Below are 16,378 nucleotides of genomic sequence, written 5' to 3'. Positions count from 1 at the left end.
CCTCAAAACCTGTCATGTCAAAAACACATGTAATGCATCCAAACTCGCAAACTTCCCAGCATAGCAGCACAGTCCGTGGCAGAGCATGTGCCCGCTTCACTCTGCTGCCTGGGCACTGCCAGACAGTGCTGCACTGCATCGCACTAGCTCAGGAAGAGATCAACACTCAAAGCATGCTTTCTATTGAATAAATATTCCCAACTACTGCAAAGTCAGAACATTCTGGGAATCGTCTGTACAAGGGCATGGCATTAGCCAAGGATCTCACTTACAGGGTGACGTTTGGAAGAGATGGGAAAGGCTAGTCCTTGGAGTAACATTAACAGACTTTTAGACACGGCTTCCCGACACTCCCGTTCTAGCCTGATGTCCTCAATGCCACATACTGGGAATACAATAACCTTCCCAACACTTGTGAATCACCAGGCAACAATAGGTTCCTCACACAGGAAAATGTTGTCCAGTACAGGAACTGTTCGTGAGAGTGCAAGCTGCATTAAGTTACTGTGGCAACTCAGTAAAGACAAGGACCACACCGGCTTTCGGAGGAATTTGGGAGATTTTGGCCCCAGGACAGAGAAAGTTGTATTAAGAAGCAGGCCATACACACAACTGCAAGTGTGTTTCACAGAGCGTGTATAAGCATGTTTTAAAATTTATTTACTTAGTTTCACATTTATTTCAGAGAGGTAGATGGGGGATGCTGGAGGAAGGTGGAGGGAGGGCTGGAGGGAGAGAAGGGGGATGGAAGAAGGAGAAAATAAAGAGGAAGAGAGAGAGAGAGAGAATGAGAATCTCCCGTTCTTTGGATCATTGCCTGAATGGCTGGGGCTGGTGTAGGCTGAAGCCTTGATCCAGCCTTCCTACCCGGGGGGCGGGGAGCTCATTTCCCCCGAAGTGAACTGCAGCAGAAGTAGAACCAGGAGCGGGGTGGAGACTTGCACCTAGGCACTGTGACATGGGCCATCAGCATCCCAACCAGCTGCTCAGCCAGAGGTCCATGCTTTTCGCCGAGAGGCTCCCGAAGCACAACACTAGGTGACACTCCCAGTAACACCATCAACAGGAACCCACGAACGGCAGCATGTGACACCACTCGGGAACTGTCTGCGGCCTAAGCCCTGTCCCTGCCTGCTCACTGCAGCAACACAAAGATGTCAAGCACCACACTTCCCAGACTCCACATACTAATGGGATCAAAGCAGCACTGCCTCAGAGTGTTTAATGGATAAGGAAATGATCTGTGACATGGCTTACAGCTGTCAGCCACCCAGGGGACCCAGTCTACAACTCCGAGTCCAAACAAAGGCATCCGAACAGTCACGATATGGCTCTAATTGGGAAGTCTAGCCAAAGAGAAGCCAAACGGTATTCGCTTTAAGATTTAACCCTTAGAACAAGCTGAGCTTAACAGGAAGTGGAAAGTATACTCTGAGATTTGAATTAGCTGTTACACGTTTGGAGAGGATATGAACAGTAAACACAGAGTCAGCGGTCATTTCCGGTTGTAATTCCAGGTTGTGTAAGCTGTACTGTACTGCCATTTGCATGAAGCATTGAAAACATGCATTATGAAAAACTATATATGAACTGAATAATTCTTGCATCAAAGTAAACATTTTCTAATTTAAAATTTTCACAAATTTTCTGAGGTGCCATGTCTATAAATAACGCTAACATTCTTTTTATAACCTATCTGGCCATACTCATTAGTCACCCTGGTTAAATGGGTGAATGGCTGTCTACGGGAGTAAGTCTACTGCACCCACAGATGTCAGGAAGATGAATGGGATTCTAAGAATAGCAGCAGGTCTATACGCTCGAGTCCCTCTGCAGGTAGTGCCAATACTTTCTGCAGCTCTACTGACCAATGCATTGAAACGAAGATAAATTCATACGCATATTTTTTTCATCCACATCTACCTTTCCACCTAATTTAATTGTACTTGACCACTAGAAATGAAGCTGTAGGGGCAGAATTTTGATACTGTAATTTGAAATTAGTACTATGGGCAGACATACTTTCTCATGGACACTAGTAACAATAGCAAAGGCCTGGTTCTTCATGCCCTAACGATGAGTGCATTTCCTAACCCTGCTGGCACCACTCTGGCCTGCTGGCATTCCTGTTAATGGGATAAGGTCATCTAGGACACAGGAATGTGTGGTAATGTGGTAACACACTTAGAAAAAAAATTCTGGGCCTGCTGCCGTGGCCTAGCAGCTAAAGTCCTCACCCTGAACGTGCCAGGAACCCATATTGGTGCCAGTTCTAGTCCCGGCAGCTCCACTTCCCATTCAGCTTCCTGCTTGTGCCCTGGGAAAGCAGTCGAGGATGGACCAAAGCCATGGGACCCTGCACCTGCATGGAAGACCCGGAGGAGGTTTCTGGCTCCTGGCTTCAGATCAGTGTAGCACTGGCCGTTGCGCTCACTTGGGGAGTGAATCATCAGTGGGAGATCTTCCTTTCTGTCTCTCCTCCTCTCTGTATATCTGACTTTCCAATAAAAATAAAATAAAATAAAATGGAGCAATCCTATTTTCTAACTGTTGGATTTATTATAGTAAGTGCACGGTATGCCGAGGAGTATGAGGCATAAGGAAAAGTGTATGTTAAAAAAAAGAAAAAGGAAACAGACTGGCCATTCAGCTACACAGAAACCTCAGCTATGTGAGGGAGGGAGAATTTTTCCTGCTTTCTTTAAAAAACAGAATTGCTTTCACCATTACAGTTGTTGAGAGACACATATTTGATTATATAATTAAAACCTTTGACAGTAAACAAATGTGTTAATACAAAAAGCTAGTGGTTGATATTAGAATACAATTCTTCACTCAGTCACGAGAACAGAGGCAGGTTAAGGCCCATATAAACATTGTAGTATCACCATGGTAACAGAAGGAGAAACAAACCTGGACTCAGAGTATGTTACCGTGCCAGGGAAGCAAGGAAGGAATGCATTTATACATATAGATATAGATATACAGATAGAGTTCTCTTTTTTTTGGTGGCATTTTTTATTTACTGACCCACTATCTAAGTCAAGTGGAGTTATATATCTTTCTTTTCCACCCTGACCCAATAACTGTTTCTTACCTCTGCATGAGGAAAGGGCGGTTCAGGGAGATACACCTTACTCTGCTTGTTGTGACAAAGCCTTCAGAAGAGGAGAAACAGAGCAGCGTGTTAGTAAGGACGCAGTGTGGCGTTTGGTGCCACCTAATGGCAGCAGCGCCCGCAACAAAGTTCATATAAAAATCTTTGGCCAGTGAACATCACTGTGAATTGAAAACCAGCGCCCAGACAGCATTCAGAACACAGGTTTTTCTGTGTACATTTTCTTAACCCTTAAAATTCCAAATTTTATTTTCTTAATAAATAAGCTTGCTATGTTAGATCAAAGATTTTCAGAAAAGGTGCAAAGAGTTCAGTGTTCCTATGCCCTCTAAGCTAACTTCATAGTGGCATGTTCATCCCATCAAGAAATTAACCTTATCACGTTAGAATGAATCAAGCTCCAATTCTGACACTTCTGTTTTCTGCTGCAGGGTTCAGGGTTCAGTCCATATGTTACACTGCAGTCAGCTGGGATCGCTTTTCAGGGAGAAAACCTCTACCTTTCTTGGAGACATGCTCCCCGCGCACGCACTGTTTCATGAGCAGCAGAGCTGCCACTGCCAACTGCTGTGAAGAAACCTACATTTCTCTCTGGTCAGAGACAAGTCTAAATAATACAGAGACCTTTGGTCAAAAGAAATGTGGCAAAAAGTTTACAACTCAGAAACCACTGTATGGGTGATACACAGTATAACTTTTAAAAACATCACACTGGCCAAAAGACTCTACAGAGCGACAAATCAGGATAGTTCAGAAATAAAACCTAAAATATATAAAAGTTTACCAAGCAAAATAAACATGCATCTTCTGAAAACGTTAAGATTATTCAATAATGTCTTTCCACATTATAGAAATAAATAATTGGGGGTAGAGGCAAAAAGGGAAAATAAACCGTAACAAAGTGGGAAGAAATCGTGCTTAACTATGTACAGTGACATAGGAAGACATTTGTCAATGCAGGAAACAGGACAACAGACCAAAATTCTTAACATATACAGCTAAATAATTTCTCTCAAAAAATGTCACACACAAAAATCAAAGGCCCACACTCAATGTGGTACATTGGATTGGATCATGGAAAAGAAAAAGAATATCTTAATGGAAATAACTCACATAAACAGAATAAAGATGGGAGTTAATAGTAATTTGTTAATGCTAATTTCTTAGTTTCTAACAAACGTGTATGGCCAGGTGAAATAACAGCAGAGAAAAATGAGTGAAAAGCAAAGTGCAACTCCCTGTACTATTCTTTTAATTTTCTCCACATTTAAAATTATTCCAAAGCATTACTATTCTAAAAAATCAGTGAAAAGGCCAAAGGCAACCTCCTAATAGAAGTGTCAAAATGGGGGTGGGTAGGAAGCTTACAGAAATGTAAAAAGTTAGTGTTTTAAAACATAAATAAGGAGTTCAAACATATGAGAAAAGCAAGATTTTACTAAGAAAACGAGCAAAAAGGAAACAATTTATATAAAAATCTTTCTGGAAAGAAATTTAGATAATGAACATTAGGAGATATTTATATCCTTTGTTCCAGTAATTCCGCTTTTAGTAACTTACCTAAAGGAAAAGATATAGTCATACAGAAGCAGAATGGTACTAAAAGAGGATTTATTGCTGACAGCAAAAACTGGGCAAAATCCTTCTGTCCAACATTGAGAAAATAGTTAACTAAATTAAACTACACACAAATCATGCATAAACGATATAATACAGTTATGCAGGAATTCTGTTCTCAAAGATTTTATAAAGCTTTAATATTTAATTTTTTTTAAAGCAGTTTTCAAAATCATAGATTCAGCATGATTCCAATGTAGAAAGAATATACCAGAATGCTTACAGTGGTAAAGTTATTTCTGGATAGTGGAATTAGCCAATGTTTGCACTGTTTTCTGTAACTTTTTTTTCCTCAACAAATTGTGTATTGCCTGTGTGTGGGAAACTAACTACATAAAAATCAGAAATGCAAAACCAACTTGCAGTGCTCCCATTTTATTAGTCCTGAATTCTATTCAAGGAGAAATTGACAACATGAAACAGGTGATGATTGATCTGAAGAACACGCACCTGGTTGGGGCACAATCTCCAGGGCCCACAAGGCGCGGAGATTTTATTCTATTATTTTTACTGAGGATCCAGATGAAGAAATCCACTAGAAGCTGAATAAATCTTCAGGTGGTACTTAGGGTAGACTATTAATTATTTAAGATAATCTTCCTATGTTGGGGAAAAAAGATCCCAACATTTTGTGGGTACCAGCAAAAACAGACAGTTCTGTAGAAGATGCACAACCTGCCTGTGGGATGGAGAAGCCTGCCTGACTACAGGGAGGAAAATCACAAAAATGGAGGCTGTAGAAGTGGGGGGCAGAATAACATACGTTAAGACAAATGATGTGTAAGTTACGTTTAAATGAGACATTAGGAAATGCTGGGTCCGGCTGGCTCTGCACTCCAGAAAGGGATTAGGCTTGCTCTGCGTGGTGTGTGCCATCAGCCAGCACACATAGCACCCAGCACACACAGCACCCAGCACACACAGCACCCAGCAGACCCAGCACCCAGCAGACCCAGCACCCAGCAGACCCAGCACCCAGCACACACAGCACCCAGCACACACAGCACCTAGCACCCAGCAGACCCAACACCCAGCAGACCCAGCACCTAGCACCCAGCAGACCCAGCACCCAGCAGACCCAGCACCCAGAGCACCCAGCACACACAGCACCCAGCACACACAGCACCCAGCAGACCCAGCACCCAGCAGACCCAGCACCCAGCACCCAGAGCACCCAGCACCCAGCACACACAGGCACTATCTGGTATGTCGTAAATTGCTTTACTTTTTCTCTACCTTCTTTTTGGTCAAAGGAATTACATTCAAAAACACATCTTAAAAAAAGAAAACTAAAAATGTTCACAAATTGATAATGTTTGGCAGTTTGTTTATTCTAGGGTTCGATCCATTTTCTGCTGTATTAAAAACACAATTTTGTCAAACACGATGGTAATAAAATTTTAAAAATCTAGTTTGTCCCCTCGGGCTGTGTATCATACATTTGAAACTACATGAGCTTGGATATAAAAATCTTTTAACTTTTTACAATGTCACTTCATTTCACTTTTACTTAGCAGCCAGAGTTTAGCATGTAAATGGCAAGTATATTATATAATATTTTTGTGACTGATTCTGAAAATGCAGGTTACGTCATCCTTCCCTTCTTGGAAACTGTTCTTCTAAACCCCCCGTGCCTCACATCTGCCTTCTAGTAGTACACTCTGTCTTCATAGGAACGGAAAACCAATAAACCAAAAGCTTCACAATAATATGAGAAAAGCAGGATCATTTTCTGAGTTCTTGACTGCACTATAGCAAATAGAATTCAGAGAGAATCTTGACATACCATTCAGCAAAAATCTGGGAAAACTCCAGCGAGCTATTGGCCACTGGGGAGATGAAGTAGAAGGGGATGCTGGAGAGGCCAGCCGAGTCAATGTACTGATACAGGCACTCCAGGAGGTCATAGATCACTCCGGACGGGTAGCAGGGAACCAGCACGTTCCCGCCATTCCGGACAGTCAGAGCTGCAAAAGTGGAAGACAGAAGTGAGAAAAATGAAATCACAATGTAGAATGTTATAAAAGTAGGCTATAGGGCCCGGTGCGATGGCATAGTGGTTAAAGTCCTTGCCTTGAACACGCCAGCATCACATAGGGGCACCAGTTCTAATCTGGGCAGCCCCGCTTCCCATCCAGCTCCCTGCTTGGGGCCTGGGAAAGCAGTCGAGGACGGCCCAAAAGCTTTGGAACTCTGCACCTGCTTGGGAGACCTGGAGGAAACTCCTGGCACCTGGCTTCGGATTGGCTCAACTCCAGCCACTGCGGCTGCTTGGGGAGTGACCCATTGGATGGAAGATCTTCCTCTATGTTTCTCCTCCCCTCTGTATATCTGCCTTTCCAATAAAAATAAATAAAAATCTAAAAAAAAAAGTAGGCTATAACTTTAGGCATAATATTTGCATTTGTTTTCATTTCTATTCCTGTTCTTATAAACAACGATAAAGTACTAGAGGATTCTAGGCACTGACAGATGACTTCTTTCACCATAAAGTAATTTATGTCCCTGGGGATAAAGTACACATTTAAGGGCTTGGGCCTTTGTTTTGAAACTATTACTTATTTGAGAGAAACAGGGACAGTCCAGCTGGGGGTTTACTCCCGATACGCTGACACGAAGAGGCAGGGATCTGGAAGGTATTTCAGTTTAGGTAAGGTAACCCCATGATGGGATCAGTGCCCTCGTAGGAAGAAGGGACATCCGAGTGACCCATTTTCCATATAAGGATACAGCAAATTATTGGGAGAAAAATACACTTGATCACTGAATCATTGTAGTGAATTCCAAATATAAACTCAGGGTGGGGGCTTAGAAGAGGCATCAGAAGATGGGAATGTGAAGGGAAGGGGCAGGTGCATCCCAAGGATCCAATAGTAAGTTCAAGATGCAGAAGCCGAGCGAAGATCTGCAATGGCTTCCTACCTAAGTTGCTGCAGAACTCTCCCACCATGCCATCCGGGTTTGCAGTGGGAATCTGGGTAAGTCCTGTTAGAATGAGAACATCACTGTTTTTGAGAGAAGCTTGATCCATGGGCTGAAAAACAACAGAGAACTCCACTTAGTCATTTAAAAAGGGATTATTGTCCACAAATGACAAATGACCAGAACGCAGACATGTCTCCTCCTGTGTCTACTCAGTCAGCAAGTCCTCTTACCTGCCTGAGGTGGGTGGGGCCCGAGAGGAGAGGGCACAGGTCTGACATGGGACTTGGGAATGTACATTTTTTAAAGATTTATTTATTTTTATCGAAAAGAGAGGCAGAGAGGAAGATCTTCCATTTGCTAGGTCACACCCCAAGAGGCCTCCACGGCTGGAGTGGAACTGATCCGAAGTCAGGAGCTTCTTCCAGGTCTCTCATATGGGTGCAGGGTCCCAAGGCCTTGGGCCATCCTGTGGTGCTTTCCCAGGCCACAAGCAGGGAGCTGGATGGGAAGTGGAGCAGCTGGGACACTAACTGGCAACCATATGGGATCCTAGCGCATGTAAGGCGAGGACTTTAGCCACTGGGCTACCACCCTGGGCCCGGAATGGACATTTCCAACAAGTTCCCAGAAGTTGCTCCTGTTGCTGCTCTGGAGGTCACACTTTAAGAATTAACAATTGGTAAAATCTGACTCCCAAAATAACTCTGGAAAGTACAGGAAATAAGAGTGTATTACTGGGAAAATAGAATTAAGATTGAAAAAGGCAAGGTAATTTACCCTATGTCCTGGCGGCAGAGAAGCCAGGTAGACCACTGAATTGGGAATTTGAAACCTCTCTCTACTCCCAAGTCCACGATTTAGTGCAGTGACTGGCCAGGGCTCTGGGCTGGGTTCCGTAAGAAATGGAGCTATGCCTTCATTTATCTCCCCCCAAGAGTCTCACGTGAGCATCATAAGCTAACATACTTGTAGACACTGGAGTCCTGTGGCGCATGGTAAGACTTAGGAGGCAGCTGATTTTTTTTTTTTTTTGAACAAAGCACAATTTGAATTTCAGTTTGATTGCCCAAATAGCATTTCCAAAAATTACTATTGTAATAAATCAGGATTCTAATTAGAACAAGAAGTTGGTTCATAGGTTGTGTTGTAGATGTTTCTATCTTGTGACATATCTCTTCTTGTTTCCATTTAAAATGTTAAACAAGATGTTAGGAAGATAAGTTCTAGGAACAGAGTTTACTAGGAATTCTCACAGCTCCATTCTGTCTTGTCCAGTAAATTTGCCAATAGTGGAATAAAATTCTGACTAGAATTCCAGCAAATCCTACCACCTGGACTGTTGTTCTCTGAGGAAATGTGCCTTTCACGGCATTTTCCATTAGCATTTTATTTAAGGACAGACACATGGTCTTTATTAGTTCTTAAATAACATGGTTGTGGTCAAATGTTATAAGCTGCTTTGTAACCTGAAAAGCACTTAGTGTAGGCTCGGGAAAGACCAATGTGAATATGACAACTATATGTCATTCCTTTATGTACACACACACACACACACACACACCAGTGACTATAAAAACCTCTGGGCAGAAAGAAACTATCAATTTTGTCTTCAACAAATACAGACACAGTTATTGTTTCCATAAAAACAAAAAAGGAAGGAAGGAAAGGACCGAAAGAAGAAGGGAAAGAGAGGAGGAGGAGAGGGGGGTGGAGGGAAGAAGTAAAGTACAAAGGATTTTTAGCAGATGAGTAATGAGGCTGGAATTGCATCCTGTGTGCAGACATCAACTAGATGAACCCAGAGTGGTGACAAAAGGGACAAGGGCTGATAGTGTGTAGCATGGTTAGTGTAACATGGTAACAGCTGGATATGGACCTTTGTTAGAAGAAACCAAAAGTGACGCCCAGGGCAGATGGGGAACTGCAGAGAGTGCAGCAACACCCTGAAATGACCTGTGCAAATCTACAGGTGCCTGTCTCCATTCCTCCATGGATACAACTGAATTGTATTATGGCCCAAGAACTACTAAGGTTAAGAACTACCAATCCAGAGGAAGATATATGATGGGGAGCAACTGTGGCCCTGGAAGCATTCTCTCTGCACTAATCTTTCTTTGAAAATGAACCACCCGAACACTGAGGCGGCCCTGCAATGTGCACACTCCTGGGTCAGAACAGTGCTGAGACACCTCAGAACCAGGTCAGGCTGCGTGTCCCATCTCAGCCTATAACTTAGAGATGTCCTTGTCAATTCCCAGGCCACCAATAAAAAAAAAAAAAAGCAAGCTTAAAAGGCTTTTAGTGACACTCTCTAAACCAAGATGACACCTCAGACATCTCCATTTTCCAACCCAAGGGCAAATGTATTCATTTCTGATGTCATGGCCACTAACTGAGTGCTTTAAATTGGGACACTTTGTTCACAAGCACATACACACAAAGTAAAATCCTTCTTGTCAAAAGATCAAATAAATACATCTCACAGAGCTGAGCGGCACAAACAAGCTGGTGAAACAAAAACATGGGAAACTTTCAGCCCAGGGATGCTCTGGCTATGTTGGTCCTCAGATGCCAGTTTACCTAACACTTTACATAACGCCCAGGGAAAAGAAGTCCCTGTTTCTAGATGCTCACAATTGTAATAAGAAGAAACAATATTAACATATAATGAAAGTCAAAGGACTTACAATAACACATATGAAATAGAGTTTGAAAGACTTTACTGGGTGTATAAACACTAAGAGGCGTGCTCGCTAGAGAGCCACATCAGGTCAGGTCAGGCCAGTGGTCGGTGACTTTTTGACTTTTGGCATTTTAGTTGTTTTCTTCTTTGTTTAAGGAACTTAAGACTGTATGGTGAAAGAGTTAAGACAACTCCCCAGTGCGAGTGCTGCCCTGATCTCCAGCAGGAGACAAACCAGGAAGGAGAGAGGGAAGAGGAAATGCATCAGTGCTAGCAGGAGACTCCATGGATGCAAAATATTTGTTTGAAAGAAGACCTGGGACAGGGAGAGGAAGACGAAGAGGGAGAGAGTAGAGAAAGATCTTTACCTGCTGGCTCCTATCCCCAATGCCCCAACAGCCAGGGTTGGCCAGATGGAGCAGGGACTGTGGCCTCTTTGGGTCTCCCCTGTGGGTGGGTAGGCACTGACCTTCCCCGTAAGCATTAGCAGGAACCTGGTTTGGAAATGGAACAGCCAAGACTTGAAGCAGGCCCTCTAACATGGGATGCAGACATCCCAAACAGAAGGTCAAGAGCAAGGAAGAACTTTCAGAATGAATCTATGAGAATAAAACCTCACAACCCACAGGGAACTGACTGCGGACAAAATGACAACTCATTTCAACTTCTTAAATTTTCTCCCCCAAATTCTAAGGTACAGATTCTTACACAAATGTTTAAAAGTGAACTTTTATTTTATTTGGGAGACACAGAACTCTCACATGCTAGATTACTCCTCAAATGCTTGCAACACCCGAGCTGGGTCAGGAGAAAGCTAAGAGCTAGAATTAATGTGGGTGTAATGCGAGCCTGGCAACAATCAGATTACCTGAGTTACCACCTGCAGCCTCTGGTAAATCAGCCCTGAGTGACTGGGGTACAGATGTGGGCATTGTGACAGGGCACTGCTGCCCTTAAATCAGAGATTCTTCAACTCATCACACTAAGCTTCTGAGTGTGCACAGCTCATGGTCTCTAGGAATAAGACATGAAAGTCTTATGAAAGCACACATATATATTTTTTTCTTCCCCTTTTTGCTTTTTAAGATTTATTTTATTTATGTGAAAGACACACACAGAGAGAGAGAATCTTCCTATCTGCTGAGTAACTCCCTAAATGGTTACAACGGTCAGGCTGAACCGAGGAATCCCACTCGGATATTCCATGGGAGTTACAAGGTCCCAAGCAGGCCAATTCCCACTGCTTTTCCAGGCACAATAGCAGAAAGATGGATGGGATGTGCAGAGGTTCACAAGCCATAGTCAAATCCATTCATTTGATTTCCAAGGTCAGAATCAAGAGCAAAGTGTGGCTTTCTGGTGGGGGGGGGTGGAGATACAAATATCAGTAAGTAAAGATACTTATAGGAAAAAAAATAAGCTAAAGAACAATCCAAAAGTATAAATCAAAATATATATTTTCACGATTGCAAAAGAAAATTTATCCTTCTGAAGGAAAGTAAAAAAGGGTTAGGCAAAAAAAAATGAACTAAAAACATGAAATAAGATGACAAAAAGAAGCCCCAATATAATAGCAACTATAAGAAACAAACAGGTTCATTATTACAAGATGGTCTGTACATTGAAAACAAAAAACCCTTCACTATGTTGTTTACAAGAGATTCAATACAAAAAATAAAAGAACAAAAACAGAAACGGGAATAAAATTATTAGACATTTATGAAAGAAGAAAAGTTCTCTTGGTTTTTAATGTGGTTTTGATAGCAGAAAAAGAGAACGCATCAAAGCATTTTGATAAAAGGAACAATTGCTCAAGAAAGTGTAATGATCATGGACTCACAAGACTCTTGAGAGCGCAACTTAAAAATATAAAAAACTACTGGTGAAGCCACAGTAAGAAGCAGACATAGCAACAAGCATCACAGCCTTTTCAGAAACCGGTAGTTAAAGACAAAAAGGACATGATGCAAAAAGCTCAAACAGAAACACAGAGAGCAATTTTCACCCAAAATTGAATAAACATTTGTTTCAGAACATTTATAAAAACTGATTATCAAAGGAATCCTAATCAAATTTCATGAAGTTGGTATACTTATATCAAAAAAACAATGAGAGCTCCGAAACAGGTATGACAAAAAGTTTTGCTTAACTGTAAGTTTAACTAGGCCAAATGAGCTCCAAACTAATAATGTTAAATAAACTTTGCTTACTTAAATCATGAGTATTACGATATTGAGAGATCAATGGCAAAGCATTACATATCAACAGAGAAATAAGAGTTTCAACTATTTCACTGAAACAAAGAACAAATGAAGTAAAGTAAGTATTACGAAGTAAACACACCAGGAGCGGGAGCTGGGTGCACCAGGAGCTGCTGGGTGCACCAGGAGTGGAGCTGGGTGCACCAGGAGAGGGAGCTGGGTGCAGCGGGAGCGGAGCTGGGTGCACCAGGAGAGGGAGCTGGGTGCAGCGGGAGCGGAGCTGGGTGCACCAGGAGAGGGAGCTGGGTGCAGCGGGAGCTGGAGCTGGGTGCACCAGGAGAGGGAGCTGGGTGCAGTGGGAGCTGGAGCTGGGTGCACCAGGAGAGGGAGCTGGGTGCACCAGGAGAGGGAGCTGGGTGCACTAGGAGAGGGAGCTGGGTGCAGCAGGAGCGGGAGCTGGGTGCAGTGGGAGCAGGAGCTGGGTGCACCAGGAGAGGGAGCTGGGTGCAGCAGGAGAGGGAGCTGGGTGCAGCAGGAGAGGGAGCTGGGTGCAGCAGGAGCGGGAGCTGGGTGCAGCGGGAGCGGGAGCTGGGTGCACCAGGAGAGGGAGCTGGGTGCAGCAGGAGCGGGAGCTGGGTGCAGCAGGAGTGGGAGCTGGGTGCACCAGGAGAGGGAGCTGGGTGCAGCAGGAGAGGGAGCTGGGTGCAGCAGGAGCGGGAGCTGGGTGCAGTGGGAGCGGGAGCTGGGTGCAGTGGGAGCAGGAGCTGGTGCACCAGGAGAGGGAGCTGGGTGCAGCGGGAGAGGGAGCTGGGTGCACCAGGAGAGGGAGCTGGGTGCAGCAGGAGCGGAGCTGGGTGCACCAGGAGAGGGAGCTGGGTGCAGCGGGAGTGGAGCTGGTGCAGCGGGAGCGGGAGCTGGGTGCAGCAGGAGTGGGAGCTGGGTGCAGTGGGAGCAGGAGCTGGGTGCACCAGGAGAGGGAGCTGGGTGCAGCGGGAGAGGGAGCTGGGTGCAGCAGGAGAGGGAGCTGGGTGCAGCAGGAGCGGAGCTGGGTGCACCAGGAGAGGGAGCTGGGTGCAGCGGGAGTGGAGCTGGGGGCAGCGGGAGAGGGAGCTGGGTGCACCAGGAGAGGGAGCTGGGTGCAGCAGGAGCGGAGCTGGGTGCACCAGGAGAGGGAGCTGGGTGCAGCGGGAGTGGAGCTGGTGCAGCGGGAGCGGGAGCTGGGTGCAGCAGGAGTGGGAGCTGGGTGCAGTGGGAGCAGGAGCTGGGTGCACCAGGAGAAGGAGCTGGGTGCAGCGGGAGAGGGAGCTGGGTGCAGCAGGAGAGGGAGCTGGGTGCAGCAGGAGCGGAGCTGGGTGCACCAGGAGAGGGAGCTGGGTGCAGCGGGAGTGGAGCTGGGGGCAGCGGGAGCGGGAGCTGGGTGCAGCAGGAGCGGGAGCTGGGTGCAGCGGGAGCGGGAGCGGGAGCTGGTGTAGCGCGTCAAGCTGTCACTGCACTTTAGTGTTGATCTGAGTCCCAGCTACTCTGCTTCCAATCCAGCTTCTGGCTAACGCACCTGGGAAGGCAGCAGTTAAAGGCTCAAATTCTTGAGTTCCTGTCATGTATGTGGGAGACCCAGATGGAATTCTGGGCTTCTTGCTTTGACCTGGATGATTTATATGGGGTGCCAGCATTTGGGGAGTGAACCAGCAGATGGAAGTGGTAAACACTTACATGTACAATATGTGCATGTGTGTGCACGTGTGTACACACACACACACTCACATTTTCTGTTGCTCTGCTTTTCAAATAATATGTAATTTTAAACAACAAAACCCATAGAAAAGCAACAGAGTAAATATGAAGATGTAAAGTACAAAATAAAAAGCAGAATAGAAAAGGAAAACTCAAAATAAGAAATATTCTCCAAAACAGGGCAGTAATCTAAACAAACCTCTGTAAAGTCTAATAAAAAACAGAGATGAGGAAAATACAATCCAGAACAAGCACAGAATCATACAACAGAAGTCAAACAAATCAAAGGGTGTTAAAAAGAACTCTATACCATGATTGAAAACCTTGCCAGAAATGACACGCTTCTATCAAAATTCTGGCACAATTTTGATCCAGAAAATAGTTTAACAACCACCCTCAAAAAATGAAAATGGGAACATCAGACCCAGACCAGTTTATGGGGGGGGGGAGGGCACATGACCAAACTTTCCAGAAAAGTTAAGCCTTATTTCATATATTTTCAATATTTCAGAGCGTAAAGCCCTCACACTACCTTGTAAGATGTTCTGATTCCACACTGCTATAGATATCACGGGGAAACCAAGTTTGGATCAACTTTTCTCTATGAATATAGGTTACAAATCTAAACAAGATAATGACCAACCAATTCCAAGAGGGATTTTAAAAGAATAAATTATGATCAAGAAAGATTTATCCTAGGAATACAAGGATGCTTATAAGCAAGAAAAGCTAACACTGCATTCTTTACATTAACAGTCTAAAGAAGAAAAATCGCCTGATAAGGAAAACATATGTAAAAAATCAGGGCCCAGAGCGGTAGCCTAGTGGCTGAAGTCCTCGCCTCACATGCACCAAGATCCCATATAGACACTGGTTCTAATCCTGGTGGTCCTGTTTCCCATCCAGCTCCCTGCCTTGGCCTGAGAAAGCAGTCGAGGGCAGCCCAAGGCTTTGGGACCCTGCAATCACATGGAAAACTTGGAAGAGGCTCCAGGTTCCTGCCTTCAGATTGGTCCCGTTCTGGCCACTGCAGTCACTTGGGGAGTGAATCATCGAACAGAAGATCTTCTTCTCTGTCTCTCCTCCTCTCTGTGTATTTGACTTTGCAAGACAAATAATTATTTTTAAAAAATCAGAAAAGTTATTGCTATGAGAAGAGAAACTCCTTGACAAATGAAAATATGCAACAAGCATCACATTTAATGAAATATTTAAAATCTAGTTTAGGATGAAGATGCCCACTAGGACAAGAGAGCTCAACTTTGAAAAGAGAAAAAAACAAAGATACAAAGGTTGAAAACTGTTACTTCTGTGTAGAGATGATCACCAATAGATTGATGATAGGATTAGGTGCCAGCACTGTGACAGCACGGATAAAGCTGCGGGCTGCAATGCCAGCATCCGCCATGGGCCCTGGTTAGAGTCCTGGCCGTTTCACTTCCAATCCAGCCCCTGCTGATGGCCACAGTGGATGACGGCCCCAGTGCCCAGGTGCCTGTCCTGTGTGAGACTTAGAGGAAGCTTCTGCCTTCTGGCTTCAGCCTAGCTCTGCCCTGGCTAGTGCCACTTGAGGAATGAACCAGTAGGTAGCACACACATCTTCCTCCTTGTAATTATGACTGTCAAATAAGTAAATAAACCTTAAAAAAAGAGTCATCATCTGTATGGAGTTCTTGGGCTCAATTCCTGCTCCAGTGGACTCTAGGGGGCAGCAGGCAGTGGGTTGCTGCTGCTCATGGACACCGGGCCTTCTAACAGCCTGACCCAGTCCTTGCTGTTGCTGGCTTTGGGAAGGGAGCCATGGGCTGGGAGCTTTCTATAACATTCTGCCTCTCAAATACATAAAAAGTTTTGAAAAATGAATACTGAAACTTAGTGCTCAGTAAAGGCTATTTTCCTTTTCTTATAGAATGCTTTTATTTTTCTTTTATGCCTCAAATTTCTTCTAACTCTTCAATCACTTTTACACAAAATTATTTTTCTTCCTTCTATTATCTGTTGGTAAAGTTTGTTCAGTTCAATCTTTGTCCCCAGCCTTTTATTTATATACTCATATTTTAAAAAAATATATCCAATTTTAAAAAATTGGATGCCTCTCCAATT

General features: G+C 44.1%; 1 protein-coding gene across 1 annotated transcript in view; it reads right to left on the bottom strand.

The window, feature by feature from the left end:
• The window catches only part of INTS9 (integrator complex subunit 9), a 108,401-nt gene that overhangs the window by 15,108 nt on the left and 76,915 nt on the right, over positions 1-16,378 (bottom strand). The window contains exons 9-11 of the mRNA XM_040966466.1: positions 7,658-7,769; positions 6,522-6,702; positions 3,098-3,158 (exon numbers count right to left, since the gene is read on the bottom strand). Of these exons, the coding sequence (XP_040822400.1) occupies positions 3,098-3,158; positions 6,522-6,702; positions 7,658-7,769 (354 nt within the window). The remainder of the gene's footprint in view (positions 1-3,097; positions 3,159-6,521; positions 6,703-7,657; positions 7,770-16,378) is intronic.

This window comes from Ochotona curzoniae, unplaced genomic scaffold (genome assembly GCF_017591425.1).
Source record: "Ochotona curzoniae isolate NIBS_2020 unplaced genomic scaffold, NIBS_Ocur_1.0 scaffold_4505, whole genome shotgun sequence".
Classification (NCBI taxonomy): domain Eukaryota; kingdom Metazoa; phylum Chordata; class Mammalia; order Lagomorpha; family Ochotonidae; genus Ochotona; species Ochotona curzoniae.
Note: the sequence above shows the minus strand (reverse complement) of the source record. Positions and strands in the feature narration are given on the sequence as shown.